Source organism: Littorina saxatilis, linkage group LG13 (genome assembly GCF_037325665.1).
Source record: "Littorina saxatilis isolate snail1 linkage group LG13, US_GU_Lsax_2.0, whole genome shotgun sequence".
Classification (NCBI taxonomy): Eukaryota; Metazoa; Mollusca; class Gastropoda; order Littorinimorpha; family Littorinidae; genus Littorina; species Littorina saxatilis.
This window is the reverse complement of record NC_090257.1, coordinates 38,220,234-38,239,580: the sequence shown is the minus strand read 5'-3', so window position 1 is coordinate 38,239,580 and position 19,347 is coordinate 38,220,234. Positions and strand designations below refer to the sequence as shown.

At 40.5% G+C, this 19,347-nt stretch overlaps 1 protein-coding gene and 2 long non-coding RNA genes across 3 annotated transcripts in view; 2 read left to right on the top strand and 1 right to left on the bottom strand.

Moving 5' to 3' along the window:
- The first annotated feature begins 498 nt into the window (after window positions 1-498).
- Window positions 499-7,684, top strand: LOC138945687 (uncharacterized). The gene is made up of 3 exons (XR_011449083.1): window positions 499-709; window positions 3,552-3,631; window positions 7,652-7,684. It is a non-coding gene; the product is annotated as an uncharacterized lncRNA (long non-coding RNA).
- Window positions 6,147-6,714, bottom strand: LOC138946095 (uncharacterized). The gene is made up of 2 exons (XR_011449196.1): window positions 6,489-6,714; window positions 6,147-6,295 (listed from the first exon to the last, which is right to left on the bottom strand). It is a non-coding gene; the product is annotated as an uncharacterized lncRNA (long non-coding RNA).
- Window positions 7,685-9,492: 1,808 nt separating the features above from the next.
- LOC138946144 (moesin-like) overlaps window positions 9,493-19,347 on the top strand; it is a 31,393-nt gene continuing 21,538 nt past the window's right edge. Inside the window, exons 1-6 of the mRNA XM_070317651.1 lie at window positions 9,493-9,501; window positions 10,242-10,288; window positions 13,090-13,153; window positions 15,135-15,215; window positions 16,601-16,710; window positions 17,943-17,980. Of these exons, the coding sequence (XP_070173752.1) occupies window positions 9,493-9,501; window positions 10,242-10,288; window positions 13,090-13,153; window positions 15,135-15,215; window positions 16,601-16,710; window positions 17,943-17,980 (349 nt within the window). The remainder of the gene's footprint in view (window positions 9,502-10,241; window positions 10,289-13,089; window positions 13,154-15,134; window positions 15,216-16,600; window positions 16,711-17,942; window positions 17,981-19,347) is intronic.

Genomic DNA, 19,347 nt, shown 5'->3' with positions numbered 1-19,347 from the left:
TGCTTAAGTTTGGAGCTCAATCCGTCAGTTAATTTCACGACAAATGTTCTTTGGCTTGCTTACATGGACTTGTATCAAAAATAAGTAAAAAATGTCACTGGATTCTGAGCTATGAATTTAACACGCTACAGTTCAAGATTACCGCTTTATGTGGTGTTTGACATCTTGAAGATGTTTTTGGAGTGTTCGGCGCGAAGGACGAGGAATGGGGTAATCTACTCAAAGTGGAAACTGAACATAGCTAGGCAAGTGTACAGCACACAACACACACACAGACACACACACATACATACACACACAATAGCGCACAATAATTCACAAATTCTTTGTTCTTTGGGTCCTAAGTTGAGGAGGCTACATGCAGAGACTCTAGACTCTTGGCAATGCAGTGTTCGATAATTCGTCTGCTAAGTGAGGCAGAGTTCTCCCGCTGAAATTGACTTTGCGGAAGTAACAGTACGTCACTTCCTACACGTTGTTCGTACGATGGACGGCTATAATGACTGAGAGACCACCGACAACAAAGATGTGACAGAATGCAAATGCGTGCATTTTTACTGGTGTATTTGTTTATATCAGTAGGGTGGTGTATGTGAAAGGGAAAAGAGCAGCCATGGCAGACGAGAACCTGTTTTCCGTGGATATGTGCGACTTCTCGTCGGCTAGCTTTTCGCTCGGGGCATGCTCTTCGTGCGAACGGAAAGACAAGGTTCGAACTGAATGTTTTGATGTCAATTTCATTGATGTAAATCACGGCAAAGTAAAATAAAATGCCTGGTTTCACTTTGCAATTTGGTCATGTGTGCTGTTCAGTGAAGATATAGTTGGTGTTGTTATTATTATTATTATATGAAGTCTTAAATATCGCGCGCGGGATCTATTTATTTATGCCGTGTGACTGTGAGATGGAATTTATTTTTTACACTATACATCACGCATTCACATCGACCAGCAGATCGCAGCCATTTCGGCGCATATCCTACTTTTCACGGCCTATTATTCCAAGTCACACGGGTATTTTGGTGGACATTTTTTATCTATGCCTAGGCTATAAAGTATACAATTTTGCCAGGTAAGACCCTTTTGTCAATCGTGGGATCTTTAACCTGCACACCCCAATGTAGTGTACACGAAGGGACCTCGGTTTTTCGTCTCATCCAAAAGACTAGCACTTGAACCCACCACCTAGGTTAGGAAAGGGGGGAGAAAATTGCTAACGCCCTGACCCAGGGTCGAACTCGCTTCCCAGCGCAAGTGCGTTACCACTCGGCCATCCAGTCTATTAGTGAACCATCACACGTGGAGGGAGAAGAGAAATGGTCCAACATAAAGATAATTTTTGTTTCGTAAGGTTACGAGTGTTTGCCGTGCATGTGAAAGGAAGCAGTAATGTAGTTTACTCAAGCTTCAGAAAAACTATTTAGATTAACTGAGATCTGTTACAGATTTCTCGACATTGTTGTTCCCGGAAAGTTTGGCTTTATGCAGGAGTGTATGTGTTTTGGCAAGACAATCAGGCTTTTCAAAGAAGCCCTTGAGTAAGAGGAAGTAGTTACCTCCCTTGCATTAACATAGGTGAAACTTTTCCGCCTCAGGGCGGAAATCCGCCAAATGAAATTGGTCAAGTAAGGAATTCCTTATTTTGAAAATCTGTATTTTCTCTAACACAGTGACCGGACATCGCTGAGTCTTTGTTTCACTGAGCGCGCGAATTATCGGACTACAGCTTGGCATTTGTTACCATTGTTTAATGTGCAAATTTGTGTGTTTGAGATACCAGGAGAGGCCTACTTTTAAAAAGCCTATTTTTTTGTTTTCTGGGCGCCCTAGCATGCAGGGCGTTGCCCCTGCACCCCACCAGGGCCTGGGCGGCCCCAGGACCCCGGCCTCATTTTCATCAGTTATTTTCAATTCTGATCAGTTTCACCCATGCATTAATGAGTCTGCAGTCGCTGGGTTGCAAATTTCAGCTTAGCTAAGGGCTATTGTTCATATGAATTTTACTTTGGTTTTTACATTTAGTCAAGTTTTGACTAAATGAGGGGGAATCGAGACAAGGGTCTTGGTGTATGTGTGTGTGTGTGTGTCTGTCTCTGTGTGTGTGTGTAGAGCGATTCAGAGTAAACTACTGGACCGATCTTTATAAAATTTTACATGAGAGTTCCTGGGTATGATAATTGATATCCCCAGACGTTTTTTTAATTTTTTGGATAAATGTCTTTGATGACGTCATATCCGGCTTTTTGTAAAAGTTGAGGCGGCACTGTCACACTCTCATTTTTCAAATGTTTGTAAAGCAATCTTCGACGGCAATCTTGGTGGCGTAAAAATTAATTGATGACTTTGGTCATTAAAAATCTGAAAATTGTAATTACATTTTTTTTTATATAAAACGATCCAAATTTACGTTCATCTTATTCTTCATCATTTCCTGATTCAAAAAACATATAAATATGTTATATTTATATGAAAAACAAGCTCTAAAAATTAAAAATATAAAAATTATGATCAAAATTTAATTTCAAAATCGATTTAAAAACAATTTCATTTTATATTTTGTCGGTTCCTGATTCCAAAAACATGATATGTTTGGATTAAAAACACGCTCAGAAAGTTAAAACAAAGAGAGGTACAGAAAAGCGTGCTATGCAGCACAGCGAAACCACTACCGCGCTAAACAGGCTCGTCAGTTTCACTGCCTTTTGCACGAGCGGCGGACTACAGTCATTGTGAAAAAATGCAGTGCGTTCAGTTTTATTCTGTGAGTTCCACAGCTTGACTAAATGTAGTAATTTCGCCTTACGTGACTTGTTCTTATTTAGGCCACAAAAAAAAATGCTTTGGTTACGGTTTCATGGCCAAAAAAAATAGGGTAGGTAGGTCGATTAAACTTTTTTTTTTTTTTTTTTTTTTTTTTTTGGTTGGTCCCTCTTGAAATGATAAAAATGGTTTTCGAGAGTCATGCCAAAGTCCAGTTCGAAAGAGTCTTCGGGCTCGGCACTTATTTTCGTCGACCCAACACATTTTATCCCGAACAGTTTGCCGTCCAAAGTTGGATGAAAATCATGAAAAATGTCCACCAAGGTTGCACTCTTCGAGTACCGACTTATCAGTCGTGTTTGTTCGATATGAACGCACTTTCCGAATACGATAAACGACATCTTTTTACGTTCGCGCAACGAACGAACGCACGAGACTGACTTCCCTTGGATATGGGAGTTGTAAAAAGCGGAGTGGTGTCCCTTGTCGGGCTTGTTGTTGTCTGCTCGCCGGCGATCGATGTTTTCTCTGTGCCGTGGTGTTTGTCGTTTTCGGTGGTTTTTTTTGTGTGTGTGTGGGTTTTTTGTGTGTGTATGTATGTGTTTGGTTCATTTTATTTTTAGCTTTAGGACCACAAAAAAAAAGTTTAGGGTCGGCCCAAAAAGTTCGGGTCGGTCGGGAAACCGTAACCAAAGCATTTTTTATTTTTTGCCTTATGACTTTAAAACATAAAATTGCAGTTGCGTATTCGTTCAGTTGATACATTTTATCGATGATATCCCTTATTCCAGGAAATTGAGGCATTGAAGAAGGAGCAAACTGCTAACCAAGTCAACTTCAAGGTTCTCAAGCAGAAGATCATTGCAACTGAGTGAGTACAAATTGTTGTGAAATTACTTAATTGGAAAATTTACGGATAAGAAGGCCCAAAAGATAATTAGTTGCAATGGTGAATTAGTCTGGACATTTTTGTTGTTTTTTAAGCATGCAACGTTATATTAATTATTATATTAACATATCGCTATATTCGGAAGATTGTGTTTAATAGCATCCAAAGTTATACTTTAAGATTCTTTGTCACAAATAATGCTACCACGCATTAATTAAATTTGGTAAAATAGGCCAAGAAAGGATCTGTGATGGTTGGGTTAGGTTAATTCCCTTGATGCAAGCTAGATGGTTGGGTTAGGTTAATTCCCTTGATGCAAGCTAGATGGTTGGGTTAGGTTAATTCCCTTGATGCAAGCTAGATGGTTGGGTTAGGTTAATTCCCTTGATGCAAGCTAGATGGTTGGGTTAGGTTAATTCCCTTGATGCAAGCTAGATGGTTGGGTTAGGTTAATTCCCTTGATGCAAGCTAGATGGCGTTTTTGCATTTTCTTTTTTATTCTGAACTTTGAGTAGACAATTAATAATAATAATAATAATAATGCAAACTTTTATAGCGCTATTCTAGAAAATTGTCTACTCTTAGCGCTTTACAATACATACATCGACCAAGCATACTATACACGCACAGGCAAAGAAACCGACCAAACATAACCAACAAACCATACATGCACAGGCAAAGAAAACGACCAAACATACAATACACGCACAGGCAAAAATAACGACCAAACATAAACAAACATACTATAACCAAACATAACCAACATACTATACGCGCGCAGGCAAAGAGAACAATCAGCACATATAATTATTACTGACATCTAATAATGCAGGCATACAGTGACAATCCAATACACAGCCTAAGCACAAGAACCACAATAGGCTTCTATATAAAAACGTGTCAACAGTACTATTTACACACACACAGACAGTGCTGACACAAAGCGCAGAAAATATATATACGCGTTATTTTAGGCACTAGGTAGGGGGTGAGGTGGGGCAGGATGGGGTGGGTGGGGAGATGCTGGAGGGGAAATCACTTGCGCTGGAAGAGGTGTGTTTTGAGATTTGTCTTGAATGTAGTGAGAGAATCTGTGTGTCTGAGAGGCAGAGGTAATCTATTCCAGGTCACAGGGGCTTGATAGGCGAAGGACCTCTCGCCACATGTCTTTGTTTGCACTGTGGGGAGTCGGAAGAGTCGAGTGTCGGCGGCAGAGCGAAGCTGACGAGAGGGGGTGTAGAGATTGAGGAGTTCTGACAAGTATTCTGGGGCAGAACCAGAAACGACGGCAAAAGAAAGAGAGGAGAGTTTGTATTCGATCCTTTTAGTGATAGGCAGCCAGTGTAGAGAGTGAAGAAGGGGTGTGGCGTGTTCATACTTGGAAGATTTGAAGACCAGGCGGGCAGCGTTATTTTGGATCCTTTGAAGTCTATCTAAAAGGTACTTAGGGAGACCGGCCAGGAGAGAATTGCAATAATCTATCTTTGAGAGGACTAAAGAACACACTAACGTTTTGGTTGCATCAGTGGTGAGGTAGTGACGGACTGAACTAATCTTGCGCATCTCTAGATAGGCGGACTTGCAGATGTTAGAGATGTGTTTTTGGAAAGAGAGAGTTGGATCGAGAGTGACGCCAAGGCTGCGGACAGACGGAGAGAAAGAGATAGGTAGTTCGTTGACAGTGAGAGAGGCAGGAAAAGAAGGGTGATTGAGAAATTTCTTGGGACAGGCCAGCATAACTTCGGTTTTGTCACTATTTAACTGGAGTTTGTTTAAAGACATCCAATCACTGAGGTCCGCAATGCAATCCTGTGTCCGAGATACCAGATCGTCAACTTCAGCAAGAGGGGCAGACTGATGAAGCTGTGTATCATCAGCGAAACTCTCGTGCGACAACGCATGGCGACTGATAACATCGGACACAGGGGAGGCATATAGAACGAAAAGTATGGGGCCAAGCACGGACCCTTGCGGGACACCGTACTGGAGAGCTGAAGGTTGAGATTTGATGCCGTTGACACAAACGGTCTGCGTCCGGTTAGTAAGGTACGAACGAACCCAGGAAAGGGCCAGATCATGAACACCAAAGGAGTGCTGAAGCCTGTGGAGCAGAATTTCGTGGTCTATCGTATCAAATGCGCTAGACAAGTCCAGTAGTGTTAGAATGGAGACCTGATTAACATGCTTCCACTTGAAACTTCGAGGTCGTCATCATGGATTGACGCCCAACCAAAGGCAAAGCTAATTGAAGCCCGACGGGTGTCAATCCACAATGAAGACCGAGAAGTTTCAAACGGAAGCATGTTAATGTTATTTTAATTCAATCTGACGACGATCTCTTTCCTGCTTTCATGCGATGGTAAACAGACAGAATTGGTTCTGTTCTGTTCACACACTACTTTCAGTCCACCTACCTGCAAGGGTCAAGTCCCAAGAAATATGTCTCTGTATTCCTATCTTATCACTCTGCTCCTGTTTTGTTTTCTTTCACATACATTTTCCCTTCTTTTTTGACGGGTTTCTGGACAGCAAACTCTAAAACAAATTCTTTTCATCACAAAAGCGATCTTTGGAATTGACTGACGTAGTCCGGAAGAATTCATGCATCAACTTACGTCACGTATTCGACGTCATCACTTCGCATACCTTTGACTTACTTGACTTATTCCTGTAGACTCCCTGTGGAGCATAGGGCCGCACTTTCGTTGCGGTTTCTGTAGCAAGTTGGTTTTTTGGCGGGGTGGAGTTGCTAACCCCACGCCCAACCCTCCTCCTTTATCCGGGCTTGGGACCGGCTGAAAGACCTTTAGGGTGCATCCAGGCGGAGTTCTTCGCATACCTTATGGTCTCGGTATTTCGTTGGCCTTCATATTTCCTACTTGTAAAATGACCCTCAAAGCTAACCGAGACTAGTTGAGGTTGTATCAATGCGCCTCGCCAGCAGGTGGTTAATGGCTTTTTTTAGCGAGTTGTTATTGACAATTAATGACCGGTAATTTTTAATGAGTTGGGGCATTCTGACCAATCACAGGATCTGTTTCATTAAAACGCCAACTTGATTGAATTACAATATACATTCAATTCAATAAAAACTTTATTATCTGAATGCAACAAACAGAAATTTTTCTTTTGGCTCATGTGCGAAATAACATCACATAAAAACAGACTCTCAGAACATATATAGCAGGGATCGCGTTAACGCATGTTTTTTGCGTATTTGACGTGTTTTAAAATCCGCCCACGCATTTTCCCGGCGCTTATGCGTAGCGCGTACGCAAAACAACTTCTATTCAAAACGGCATACTCAGCAGCACATCCCAATACTGAATCAGACTATAGCACACGCGCGAGTTCAAATCTAAAGTCTGTTTTGGATAAAACAAAATGAGGTGACGTGCTCTCCGTCTTGGCATAAGAATGTCGCAAGCGACGCAAAGCAACGCTGGTCGGTGTTTTGAAACAGAGCATACACCCAAAATGCACTGGGCGTGTGGCGCCAAATCTAGGCCGAGAGACGCTTTCAGTTCAAGCCTGACATGATTTAACTGTGTTATAGTGTGACGCAAAATCAGTTCTGCTTTACGCGTATTTTGGCCGACATTGCTTAAGCCGTACGCAATTTGAAAAATCCTAGCGCGATCCCTGTATATAGACACATAAAAGTACACTGTATCAAAACACACATAACCCAAACCACACATATCCATACCCGCACCCTCATATGCATCCTCATACATACTCTCATTTATCCTTATAATCATCAATACATTATGGTTGATGTCATTTTGCTAGTTAGTACTTACTTAAAACTCAAAATAGGATATAAAAAAGTTTTCGTTCAAATCTAATGATAGGGTAGGCAATACACGTTTTTTTAAATACGTGTATACGGTCGATATCGAACATGCTCTCTCTCTTTCTCTCTCTATCTCTCTCTTCATGTATTATTTATTAGTAGATTAATTTTGCTTCGTGTGTTGATTTTCTTCTTTTCTGTTTCAGCCAGCTCCTGAGGCAGTACAGAGCGAAGACAATAGATATCCTTTGCTATGATACTTTGATAGTTCCTTGTATTCTTGCCATACATTACAAGATGTTTCAACTTGTATTCTTGCCATACATTACAAGATGTTTCAGATGAAAAGAAATTGGTAGAATATTTTAGTTTTGATATATCTTGTGCTTGAATTATTTGGGGGCATTTGTTGGACTTAATTGGAGTGATGTTTGAACAATTAATAATCGATAGTTCATTCTGTAAAATAATTTCTTATATATATATATATATATATATTATATATGTGACCCCGCACCACCAAATCAGTCTTAACCCTTTCGCTGCCAATCAAAACTTACTTATGTGCATTCCTGATTGCCAGGGAATTTTGGAGTTCGGGATGTAATAATTCACAAAAAATTCTAGCTCCAAACTGGCAGTAGGTAGGTAAGTAAAACCTGTGTTATTTTTAAAGGAAATTGAACCAAGAATCTGTTTTTAGTGTCTAAACATGGAACTATTATTGGTTTGGCTTATAATGATGTTTAAATATGAACTTTTGAAAAATCAGTCCGGCTCATCTTCCGGTGCCTGTGGATCAAACACAGGTGGCTGTTTTGCTTGCTCCCAGAAAGAATCATAATCACTGTCAGTGTCATCGACCTGTTTCCAACGAATCGTCGGAAAGAAAGATCTCCCCCTTCCCCTGTCAGTATCCATAATCATTTGCACCGCCTGTAGCGTCAGTCCGTCTTTGTTTTTCCCTACTAGGGCCCTGTCGACTGTCACCGTTAGCCATTTTGACGAGTCGAGCTTTCTCTTCCCTTTCCTGCCTGCCAAGGCCGAAAATAGCCTTCAGACGCAAAACTGCGTCACCTTTTATGTTTATTCATGAGAATGAGGTATCCTACCAAGCCATTGGCTGCTATTTGTGTGTCAGCAGTGACGTAGCATTTCTGGCAAATTCCTGAACGAAGACGGGTTTACCCGTCCTAAGGCGCTGCGGCTGCACAAGCGCATGACGGGTATACCCGTCATAAGGCAGTCAAGGGGTTAAGGTAGATTTTGAAGGTTGTGAGATTATTACATTTCCATAAACTAAAATCTTTGCTGATTATTTTGATACCAGAATGATTGTTGTAACTCAAAAATTGTAGAAGTTATGGCGGTTTGGAGTCAACACCTCCATCGCCAGCCTTTCTGAGAAAACAGACTTAGAAGATTGTGTACACTACTCCCACACTTTCTCCTTAGCAACATGGTCTTAGAATTACCCAATCTTCTTGATTTTTTGCCAAAAGTTTGGGGATGCATCTCTGCACATTTTAATCCATAAGTGTAATGATGTGTTGATTTTAAGTGATAGTGCACCCCCCTTCCCCCAACCCTAAAAAACCCCCCCCCCCCAAATTTGACATACAGTATAATGTGGTTAGAAATGGCTACAAATGTATATATATATATATCAAAGTCTCGCTCAAAGTCTCGCTACAAATGTATATATCAAAGTATAGATCCTCGCTCCTAATTGGTTAGAATCAAACGATTGTTTACGTCATGTTTTCTGAGGCTGTCTCGCTCAGCGTGTGTCATACACACTTGGAAAGCACAGCCCGCGAAAGGCCAAGCGCACCCGTTCTGTACATAATATATGCGATATGTAGGGGTTCTGCAAGGGTTAAGGATATTTCTGTTTGCTCAAAGATGGGTCGATTTGGGCGTGTTTATGATCATAATTGATAACTATAATTAACTATTTAACCCACTTACAATCACCTTTGATTAAAAAACCTGATACCAAACGATAGATAATGTTTGAAGACTTCATTGCACACCAAATCTCAATATGACCCAGGTTGATCCCCTGCACTGTTATTCGTGTGTAGCTCACTGTGCGGGTTGCGAGTTAAGACTGATTCCAAGAAAAGGGTCATATATTTGCTGGTGTACTTATATTTGCATAACATTTTTAAAATTGCCGTGATCGTCACAAATTAAAGAATGATACATAACTATTTTTGTGCTTTAAAAATTAAATATCCAGTATTTGGGTCGTTAAACATCTTGCAAATTTATATTAAAACTTATATTCACTTCCTGAACTGAAATGATAAGAAGACCGGCACGGTTGGCCTAGTGGTAAGGCGTCCGCCCCTGTGATCGGGAGGTCGTGGGTTAGAACCCCGGCCGGGTCATACCTAAGACTTTACAATTGGCAATCTAGTGGCTGCTCCGCCTGGCGTCTGGCATACTGGGGTTAGTGCTAGGACTGGTTGGTCCGGTGTCAGAATAATGTGACTGGGTGAGACATGAAGCCTGTGCAGCGACTTCTGTCTTGTGTGTGGCGCACGTTAAATGTCAAAGCAGCACCGCCCTGATATGGCCCTTCGTGGTCGGCTGGGCGTTAAGCAAACAAACAAACAAACAAACAAATGATAAGAATTCAAATGTTACAATTTTAAATGAATCAGATGTGTAGATTTGTTTTATTTAGCTGAGATAGTATGTACTCTTAAAGGGAAGGTTTACTTTTTGTCAAATACTTGAGGCCTTAAGTGTTATTGAGCCTTAACCAGCACACAATGCTCTGCCCAGGAAAAGCAGATTGAAGAATGGGTGAGGAAATACGAGAAAAGCCAAAGGTATTGATTTTTTTTATAACTATATGGTGTTTGTGTGTAACAGGCATGGGAATTGTCCGCCGAAAGGCAAATTTCCGCCGAAAAAGCAGAAGTGTCCGCCAAAAAAAAGAATGGTGAAGGCAAAAATGGTTCTAAAAACTGAATTTAATGGCAAACTTGGAGCTAAGATGACACCAAATTGCACCATTTGGGTTCTTTGGAGAGAACAACATTCCGGGGGGGCATGCCCCCGGACGCCCCTAGTAAGGCTAGGCGCTTCGTGCCGTCGACTTTGTTATACTTATAGCTTACAAATGTTCAGCCTTTTTTACCATTTTCAATTCCCATGCCTGGTGTGTGTCTGTGTGCGCTTGTGTATACATGTCTGAGAGAATTATTGGGAATGAGACTGAGAGTGTGAACGATCTCGGAAACTTGCCATTATCTTTTTTTCTAAAGTTGTCTGACTCTCGATGATACATGTGATGGCTTTTTGAGTCACTTGAGAAAAAGTGACTCTATGTAATCGGTCAGTGTTAGTCTGTCCGGCCGGCCGGCCGTCCGTAGACACCACCTTAACGTTGGACTTTTCTCGGAAACTATCAAAGCGATCGGGCTCATATTTTGTTTAGTCGTGACCTCCAATGACCTCTACACTTTAACGATGGTTTCGTTGACCTTTGACCTTTTTCAAGGTCACAGGTCAGCGTCAAAGGAAAAATTAGACATTTTATATCTTTGACAAAGTTCATCGGATGTGATTGAAACTTTGTAGGATTATTCTTTACATCAAAGTATTTACATCTGTAGCCTTTTACGAACGTTATCAGAAAAACAAGGGAGATAACTAGCCTTTTCTGTTCGGCAACACACAACTTAACGTTGGGCTTTTCTCGGAAACTATAAAAGTGACCGGGCTCAAATTTTATGTGAACGTGACTCATTGTGTTGTGAATAGCAATTTCTTCCTGTCCATCTGATGCCTCATATAATATTCAGAACTGCGAAAGTGACTCGATCGAGCGTTTGCTCTTCTTGTTTGAAGTGTTTTTCCTCCTCACAGTCACATACACATGCATGCACACACTTGTTGTGTCCTCAGTTATTGGGAGTCTTGAAAACTCAATTCTCCTGACCAATTACTGTAGGTCAGGGATGTTTGGTGTCTGTGACGGGCGAAAAGCTGAAACTTGTTTCAAATTGCAGTAAACTTTATCGTTACTTCGACAGGATTGCCATACTTTTAAATTGTTGGGGAAAAATTACGTTGGCATTGAAATGAGGGTATAACTGTGTCTGCTACAAGATAACCGATAACAGACCTGACAAACCCCCTCCAAGGCCAACCTGTATTTATATGACTAGAAACAGTATTCAAGGTAAGAATCCCTTACACACCAACTTTTTTTTTTTGAAATACAAAAACCAGCTTCAGGCCTGTTTACCCCCCAGGACCGCTCTCATGAATGAACTTGATTTTAAACAAGTTTCATCTACAGGATGGAAAATAACCATGTTTGAAAAATTTCTGACAAATTAATAAAAACCAAAAATAACACAGTTGCCTCCCTTGTCCTGATGTAAATTATCAATAATTATTGACTCAAAACTTCAATTTAAATGAGAAAACAGTTTTCAGTAAGTTCCAATTGGTAACTTAATTTCAAAACGGCTTACTCTGGTGAAAAGGAAGGAGGTTTGGAAAATAGCATAGGCACTGTCAGGTCTATTTTTAGTACTCATTTGCATAATCTCTCATACTGCTTTTCAATTCATCATTTCTGGAGTTAAATTCTCAAATGATGGTTGAATCATAGATTGAATTAAAAGAGAAACAAGTAACTAGTAAGTTTGTTCCACATTCTAATTTTCAAAAGGACTCCATGTATCTAACTCAAAATAAAACTTGTCAGAGATCATGCAGATATCTGAAACCGGGAAGGTCACTGAAGCCATGGAAGTGGGCTATTTTAAAGGATTCACTGACCTACTACTTCCCTTCGGGTCTCATTCTATTGATGTAAACTGGCGATAGCCGTGAATCGATGATTATCAAAATGTTTTTGGACCGTGGTGTGTTTTTGCGCTAGACCTAACTTTTAAACTCTAAATAATAAATTGACAGCTTGTTACACAAACATTCTTTAATCATAAAAGAATTCTTTTTTCATCAAGACAAGATCAGTACAATTCGAAGTTGTGAAAGTTTGAAAAAAGAAAAGCACAGAAGCAGGGTCACGCAAGGGTCGTAGCAGACGACGGTTTATGCATATCGCCGTTCCTCTCAACAGTCAAAAGCCATCGCTAGAGTTCTTGTGAACCACAGCCGTTTGTTTCGTGCATAAAAACGTGCTATTGTAAATATGCTCACATCGAGTCGCATTCAAATGACTAACTGACGACTACATTGTGAAAAAGGGAAACTGGATCACACGGGTTCACGATGGCTCAGGGGTAAGATAAACCACGCAGAAATAAATTCTTTGAAAATTGTTCGCTCTTCACGGAGGGCATCTAGGATGTTCTCAATCGGTGAGTGTTTAAATGAAAGGGTGTTTGTACTGTGTGTAAAAGCCTGACCGTATCTGTGATGGTTTACGGGAGGCTTACTGTGCCTTTAATCGTCACTTGCATCTTGTAAGGTAATTGTTGTCAAGATCACAGCATTGACATGAATTTCCTACAATTTGGTTTGCCCATACTGTTAGGCTAAATTTTGATAAATCCCGTACACAATACGGGAAAACCGCACAGGTTGACAGGTATGCGATAAGACTAATTCAAAAAGATAAGATATTCATTCATCATTTTGTGTTTTGCAGGGAGGTGACAGTGTTCGAAGCACAGCTGATGAAAGCCTTGGAGGATATGGAGCCCATGAAAAGGGTAAGTTTTTAAAACTTGAAATAAAAGCTTGACAAAAGTAAAGACAATTCAATAACCTTTGGGTTACTGGGGGAGCCTGTTTTTTTGGACCACAACTTCTCTTTGGTACACCTTTGTGAACATGCTGCCCTCGTCTTCCTCACTACTTCTGACTTACCTGATGCTTAATGGGGTCAGATAGTTACTTCCTCACTACTTCTGACTTACCTGATGCTTAATGGGGTCAGATAGTTACTTCCTCACTACTTCTGACTTACCTGATGCTTAATGGGGTCAGATAGTTACTTCCTCACTACTTCTGACTTACCTGATGCTTAATGGGGTCAGATAGTTACTTCCTCACTACTTCTGACTTACCTGATGCTTAATGGGGTCAGATAGTTACTTCCTCACTACTTCTGACTTACCTGATGCTTAATGGGGTCAGATAGTTACTTCCTAGTATGTGTACCGGTGAACATATGCACTGATTTCTGTGATGAATGAATGTGATAACCCTCGAATGACTAGTCCTGTGATAAATATTGTTCAATGACATATCTAGTCCTGTGATAATGATAGTTTTTAGCGTTAAACTTTTAACCTATTTGGAATCATGTTACTATTCCTGTTAGTGTACATATGCGTGCGCGAGTGTAGTATGCTTCGTATGGTATTTTTATCTGTTGTCTTATTATTTGTTTTGTCTTTTAATGTGCACCACACTGAAATTTCTCTGTATGAGATAATAAAGTATTCGTATTCGTATTCGTATTCTCACTACTTCTGACTTACCTGATGCTTAATGGGGTCAGATAGTTACTTCCAAGCCAATGGGATGGGGACCATGCAGAAAACCAGTTTTTGACTCACATGCGCAGCAAAAGTGAGTCTATGTACTCACCCGAGTCGTCCGTCCGTCCGTCCGTCCGTCCGGAAAACTTTAACGTTGGATATTTCTTGGACACTATTCAGTCTATCAGTACCAAATTTGGCAAGATGGTGTATGATGACAAGGCCCCAAAAAACATACATAGCATCTTGACCTTGCTTCAAGGTCAAGGTCGCAGGGGCCATAAATGTTGTCTAAAAAACAGCTATTTTTCACATTTTTCCCATTTTCTCTGAAGTTTTTGAGATTGAATACCTCACCTATATATGATATATAGGGCAAAGTAAGCCCCATCTTTTGATACCAGTTTGGTTTACCTTGCTTCAAGGTCAAGGTCACAGGAGCTCTTCAAAGTTGGATTGTATACATATTTTGAAGTGACCTTGACCCTGAACTATGGAAGATAACTGTTTCAAACTTAAAAATTATGTGGGGCACATGTTATGCTTTCATCATGAGACACATTTGGTCACATATGATCAAGGTCAAGGTCACTTTGACCCTTATGAAATGTGACCAAAATAAGGTAGTGAACCACTAAAAGTGACCATATCTCATGGTAGAAGCACCATTGTACCTCCTATGTCTTGAATTAACAGCTTTGTGTTGCATGACCTTGGATGACCTTGACCTTGGGTCAAGGTCACATGTATTTTGGTAGGAAAAATGTGTAAAGCAGTTCTTAGTGTATGATGTCATGAAAGGTCAAGGTCAAGCATGTGAGTCGTATGGGCTTTGCCCTTCTTGTTTAATTTGCGCCCATGTTATCAAATGCAATGAGAATGAACAGCAGTTTGACTGAGACGGAGAAATAAGACTTGTAGAGATCAATAGCCTGGCTGCTGCTTGTGCAGAGCGTTTTTTTGTGTGTACAAAAGTGATTTTGCAACTGTGAAAACATTGAGCAACAAATTGTAGAATCCTCACACTCACAGTTTAGATTAGAGTAGGCTTAGAGGCTGTTGAATTGAACTAAATGTTCATTCTTTTATCTTTCTGTTTCCATGCACTTTCTTGCTGTGTGTGTGTGTGGATGTGAGAATTGCCTGGTATTTAGAATGGTATGTGGATAGATTGCCTTATTCCTGTTTCTTCGGTGTGTGATTGCAGTGCAAGGGAGAGTTGGAAAAGCAGCTGAAGAACATGGAAAAAGAGAAGGAAGACTTGCAGACCAAGCTGAACACAGCAGAAGTATGTTTATTTCTTTTTCTTGTAGCTGTGTGTGTGTGTGTGTGTGTGGGTGGGGGTGGGTGGGTGGGCAGAGCGCATGTGGGAGAAGGAGAGAACAAACCAATGAATGCTTTCTTGTGGCATGCAGAACTCACACCATAAGATATGACCCCGAAAGTGAAAAGCTCAGAAATGCAGCAGAATAGCTAGGCCTTCTGCTTGTGTCAGCACTGTCACACCAGGAAAATGTTGGGGGGAAAGAGAGAGGATGTTCATCCTTTGACTTGCTTTTTCAGCTGTTATCTTTCCCATTGTTATCTTGGCTACTTACCATGATTTTTTTTGTTTAGGCCAAAAAAAAAAAATAGGTGTGGTTAGCCAAAAAAAATAGGGTAGGAAGGTAGGCAATCACTTTTTTTTTTTTAAACTTTTTTTTCTAATGTGTACAAATTAAACCTACTTGACAGAGAAATAAGTGTGCGACTCGAGCGCTTTCGCTTTCATTGCGTTTTCTGCACTCGGGTTTTTTTCCATATTTTTTTTCAATTTTTTTCAATTTTTTTTATTTTTTACAAATGTAATAAAAAGTTATAGGGTCGGCCCCTAAAAATAGGGTAGGTCGGGTTACCGTAACCACACCTATTTTTTTTTTAGGCCTTAGTGAGTTATTGCTTTTTTCTTCATTATCAACTTGTTCAGACCTAAAAACCCATGCGATATTATTTACTTTTTACTGTCTGAAATACAATCAATACGCTTGGTGGAAAATATTTGACCAAACAAAATCTGAGATTTGTTTTTTTCACAAGCTTATCCCGAATCTGATCCAGTATTTTGACATAGTGAGAAATATTCGACCGAAACAAATCTGAGATTACTTTTCTTCACAAGCTCATCCCGAAACCTGATCCAGTTGTTTAACATGTCCGTTTTTCAACTCATGTGACGCATAGTCTGGTTGAACCCAGTGATGTACATGTTACTAGCCGTGACGAGCACTCCCATTTGGGGTTTTCTTTCATGCCAAAAATTAATGATGGTGCAGTAAACGCATGGACAGCCTGCTTGAATGGTTTTTTTGAATGCTGTATAGATTACACATTTTTCGGAAAATAAACAAACTTTTCATGAGAATACTCCAAATGCAAAATTGGGGTTCCCAGATCTGCATTGTGTTTGGAAGGATTCTGTCTGCGTTTTCTGGTCTATTTTTTGTTGTTACTCATAGGTGTTTTCCGTCAATGGTGTGCCTCAGCACTTGCCTCTTGGAAATGATGTAGCCTATTGAGTGAAGAGCTAACCTTTGAGATTCCCTCAGTGCAAAAATGAACCTCTTACGGGGCTAAATCAGGATATTGCACCGATTTATAGTTGTGTACTTTTAATGTTATGTGTTTGTGTGTCAGTTTCTGAACACCCAGTACGAGATGCGCATTGCTGGGCTGGAGGCGACCAAGTATAGCAAAGAGGAGGCTGGTGCTGACGGCAAGAAGAAGCTTACTCAGCTGGAGACCAGGTCAGTTTGTGTGTGTGTTTGTGGTGTTTGTGTGTGTGTGTGTGTGAGATAGACTGGTAGAAAAGACTTAGAGAGAGAGAGTGTGTGACTGTGTGTGTGTGTTTGTGTGTGTATGTGTGTGTGTGTGAGTGAGAGTGAGTGAGTGAATGAGTGAGTGAGAGAGACTGGTAGAAAAGAGTGTGAGAGAGAATGTGTGTGTGTGTGTGTGTGTATGCATGCATGCATTTTGTAAGTGTGTGTGTGTGTGTGTGTGTATGTGTGTGTGTGTGTGTGTGTGTGTATGCATGCATGCATTTTGTAAGTGTGTGTGTGTGTGTGTATGTGTGTGTGTGTGTGTGTGTGTGTATGCATGCATGCATTTTGTAAGTGTGTGTGTGTGTGTGTATGCATGCATGCATTTTGTAAGTGTGTGTGTGTGTGTGTGTGTGTATGCATGCATGCATTTTGTAAGTGTGTGTGTGTGTGTGTGTGTGTGTGTGTGTGTGTGTGTGTGTGTGTGTGTGTGTGTGTATGCATGCATGCATTTTGTAAGTGTGTGTGTGTGTGTGTGTGTGTGTGTGTGTGTGTATGCATGCATGCATTTTGTAAGTGTGTGTGTGTGTGTGTGTGTGTGTGTGTGTGTGTGTGTGTGTGTGTGTGTGTGTGTGTGTGTTGTAACAAGTGCATGTAAGAGAGGACAATTAAAAACACAGGACATGTCGGATTTAGCTTGCTGGGGTAGTTACCTCCCTTCCTACCTTTCTGGTTAAAGAATATCGTGCTGTGTTTAATATAAGGAAAAGCCGTACTGGGCAGATACTCTTTCTGTTATTTCTGCTTTAACATTCTATTTAGTGACTATTTGAGGTTAATCAGGCATGGGAATTGTCCGCCGAAAGGCAAATTTCCGCCAATTTTTTTGTTTTGTTCCGCCGAAAAAGCAAAAGTGTCCGCCGAAAAAATAAATTGGGGAGGCAAAAATGGTTCTAAAAACTGCTATTACTTACAGATTTTCAGCCTTTTTTACTTTTTTCAATTCCCATGCCTGGTTAATGATTAGTCCCCCAGCAAGCATAGTAGTTCATCACACAAAAAAAAAAAGGGTATATTTTGCTCAGATAATAGTTATCTCCCTTTATTTGTGATTTGTTTTTTTAGTCACTTGAGTTTTGGATATTGCCACGGTAAAGAGAGTTGCCTGTTGTGTACAGATTTTGTGAAATTGATCTAGTTTTGTTTGTGTTTAATTTCAGAATCAAGCAGCAGAGTACCAGGATCAATAAGCTACAAAGTAAGTTTGTGCGTGTGAATGTATGTATTTTTTTTCATTTTTTTTTCATCAGTTACAGAAAATGCCAGACCTTTTAGGACAATGTTTGAAACTACTTGTAGGTATTGATTGTCCCCATTCAATATAACCATTCTGTGTTCTTTGTTCATGGGCTGAAACTCCCACGTTCACTCATATTTTTGAACGAGTGGGCTTTTACATGTTTTTATCCCGCCATTCAGAGGTAGCCATACTCCAATTCCAGGCGAAGCATGCTGGGTATTTTCGGGTTTCTTTAACCCATTGAACTCTGATATGGATTACAGGATCTTTCCTTACGCACTTGGTCTTGTGCTTGCATGTACGTGACGAAGGTGAAAAAGGCACTAGCAGGTCTGCACATAAGTTGACCTTGGAGATCGGAAAAATCGCCTCTCTTAACCCACCAGGTAGCCGAGGCCGGCAGTTTAACTCACAATGTATCGATTGGACATTGGATTTCCCTTCTTTGAGCCATGTGACGTCAGAGGCCTACAAAACTTCATATTTGGGCGTTTCAGGTTGACCGAAACTTTAAAGGAACTACAAAACACACGTCATGTGTTTGATTGCATGCGTGTGTGCTGTTCAATGTCAAAACAACAACAAAGTCAGTACATGACGTGTGTTTTGTAGTTCCTTTGAAGTTTCGGTCAACCTGAAACGCCCAAATATGAAGCTTATGTGTTTGATTGCATGTGTGTGTGTGCTCGTTCAATCGTCAAAACAACAACAAAGTCATAGTACCTGAAAGGAATTCGATCGATACATAAATGTTATTTGCGTTTTTGACCAAAATATGACATTTTACACAGATCTCGACAGTCATTGTTTACCTCGACCGCTAGCGCGGTCTCGGAGAACAATGACTGTCTCGATCTGTGTAAAATGTCATATTTTGGTCAAAAACGCAAATAGCGTATAATCTTCTGCATAGGAGGCCAATGTCTTATCCACTAGGTCACTGCGCCTGTCATTGCCATTCTGTGAAAAAAGTGCGTGTGTACATTTGGTTAATAATTTTGCTGCAAGGGAGCGCTGTACTGTACCAAGCACAGCGTTCGCCTTCTTTTGGTTTCAGGTTTATCCTAAGTTTAAAAACGTATAATCATACAGGCTCAAGTGATATCTGATTAAGGAACTGGAGTACTAGCTGTTACCTCAGCAGTGTGCTCATGCTTAACTGTGTTTTGTGCTTTATAAATGATTATTTGCAGTGCGTTTGTGTGTATAAAAATATTTTTTTGTAGAACATTGGGAACGAGGCTGTCAAGTTTCCCAATTCATGGAAAGAAGCAGAACGCTTGTTTATTCAGGAAAAAGGCAGCATTTTGCCTAAAGCGGGTAAA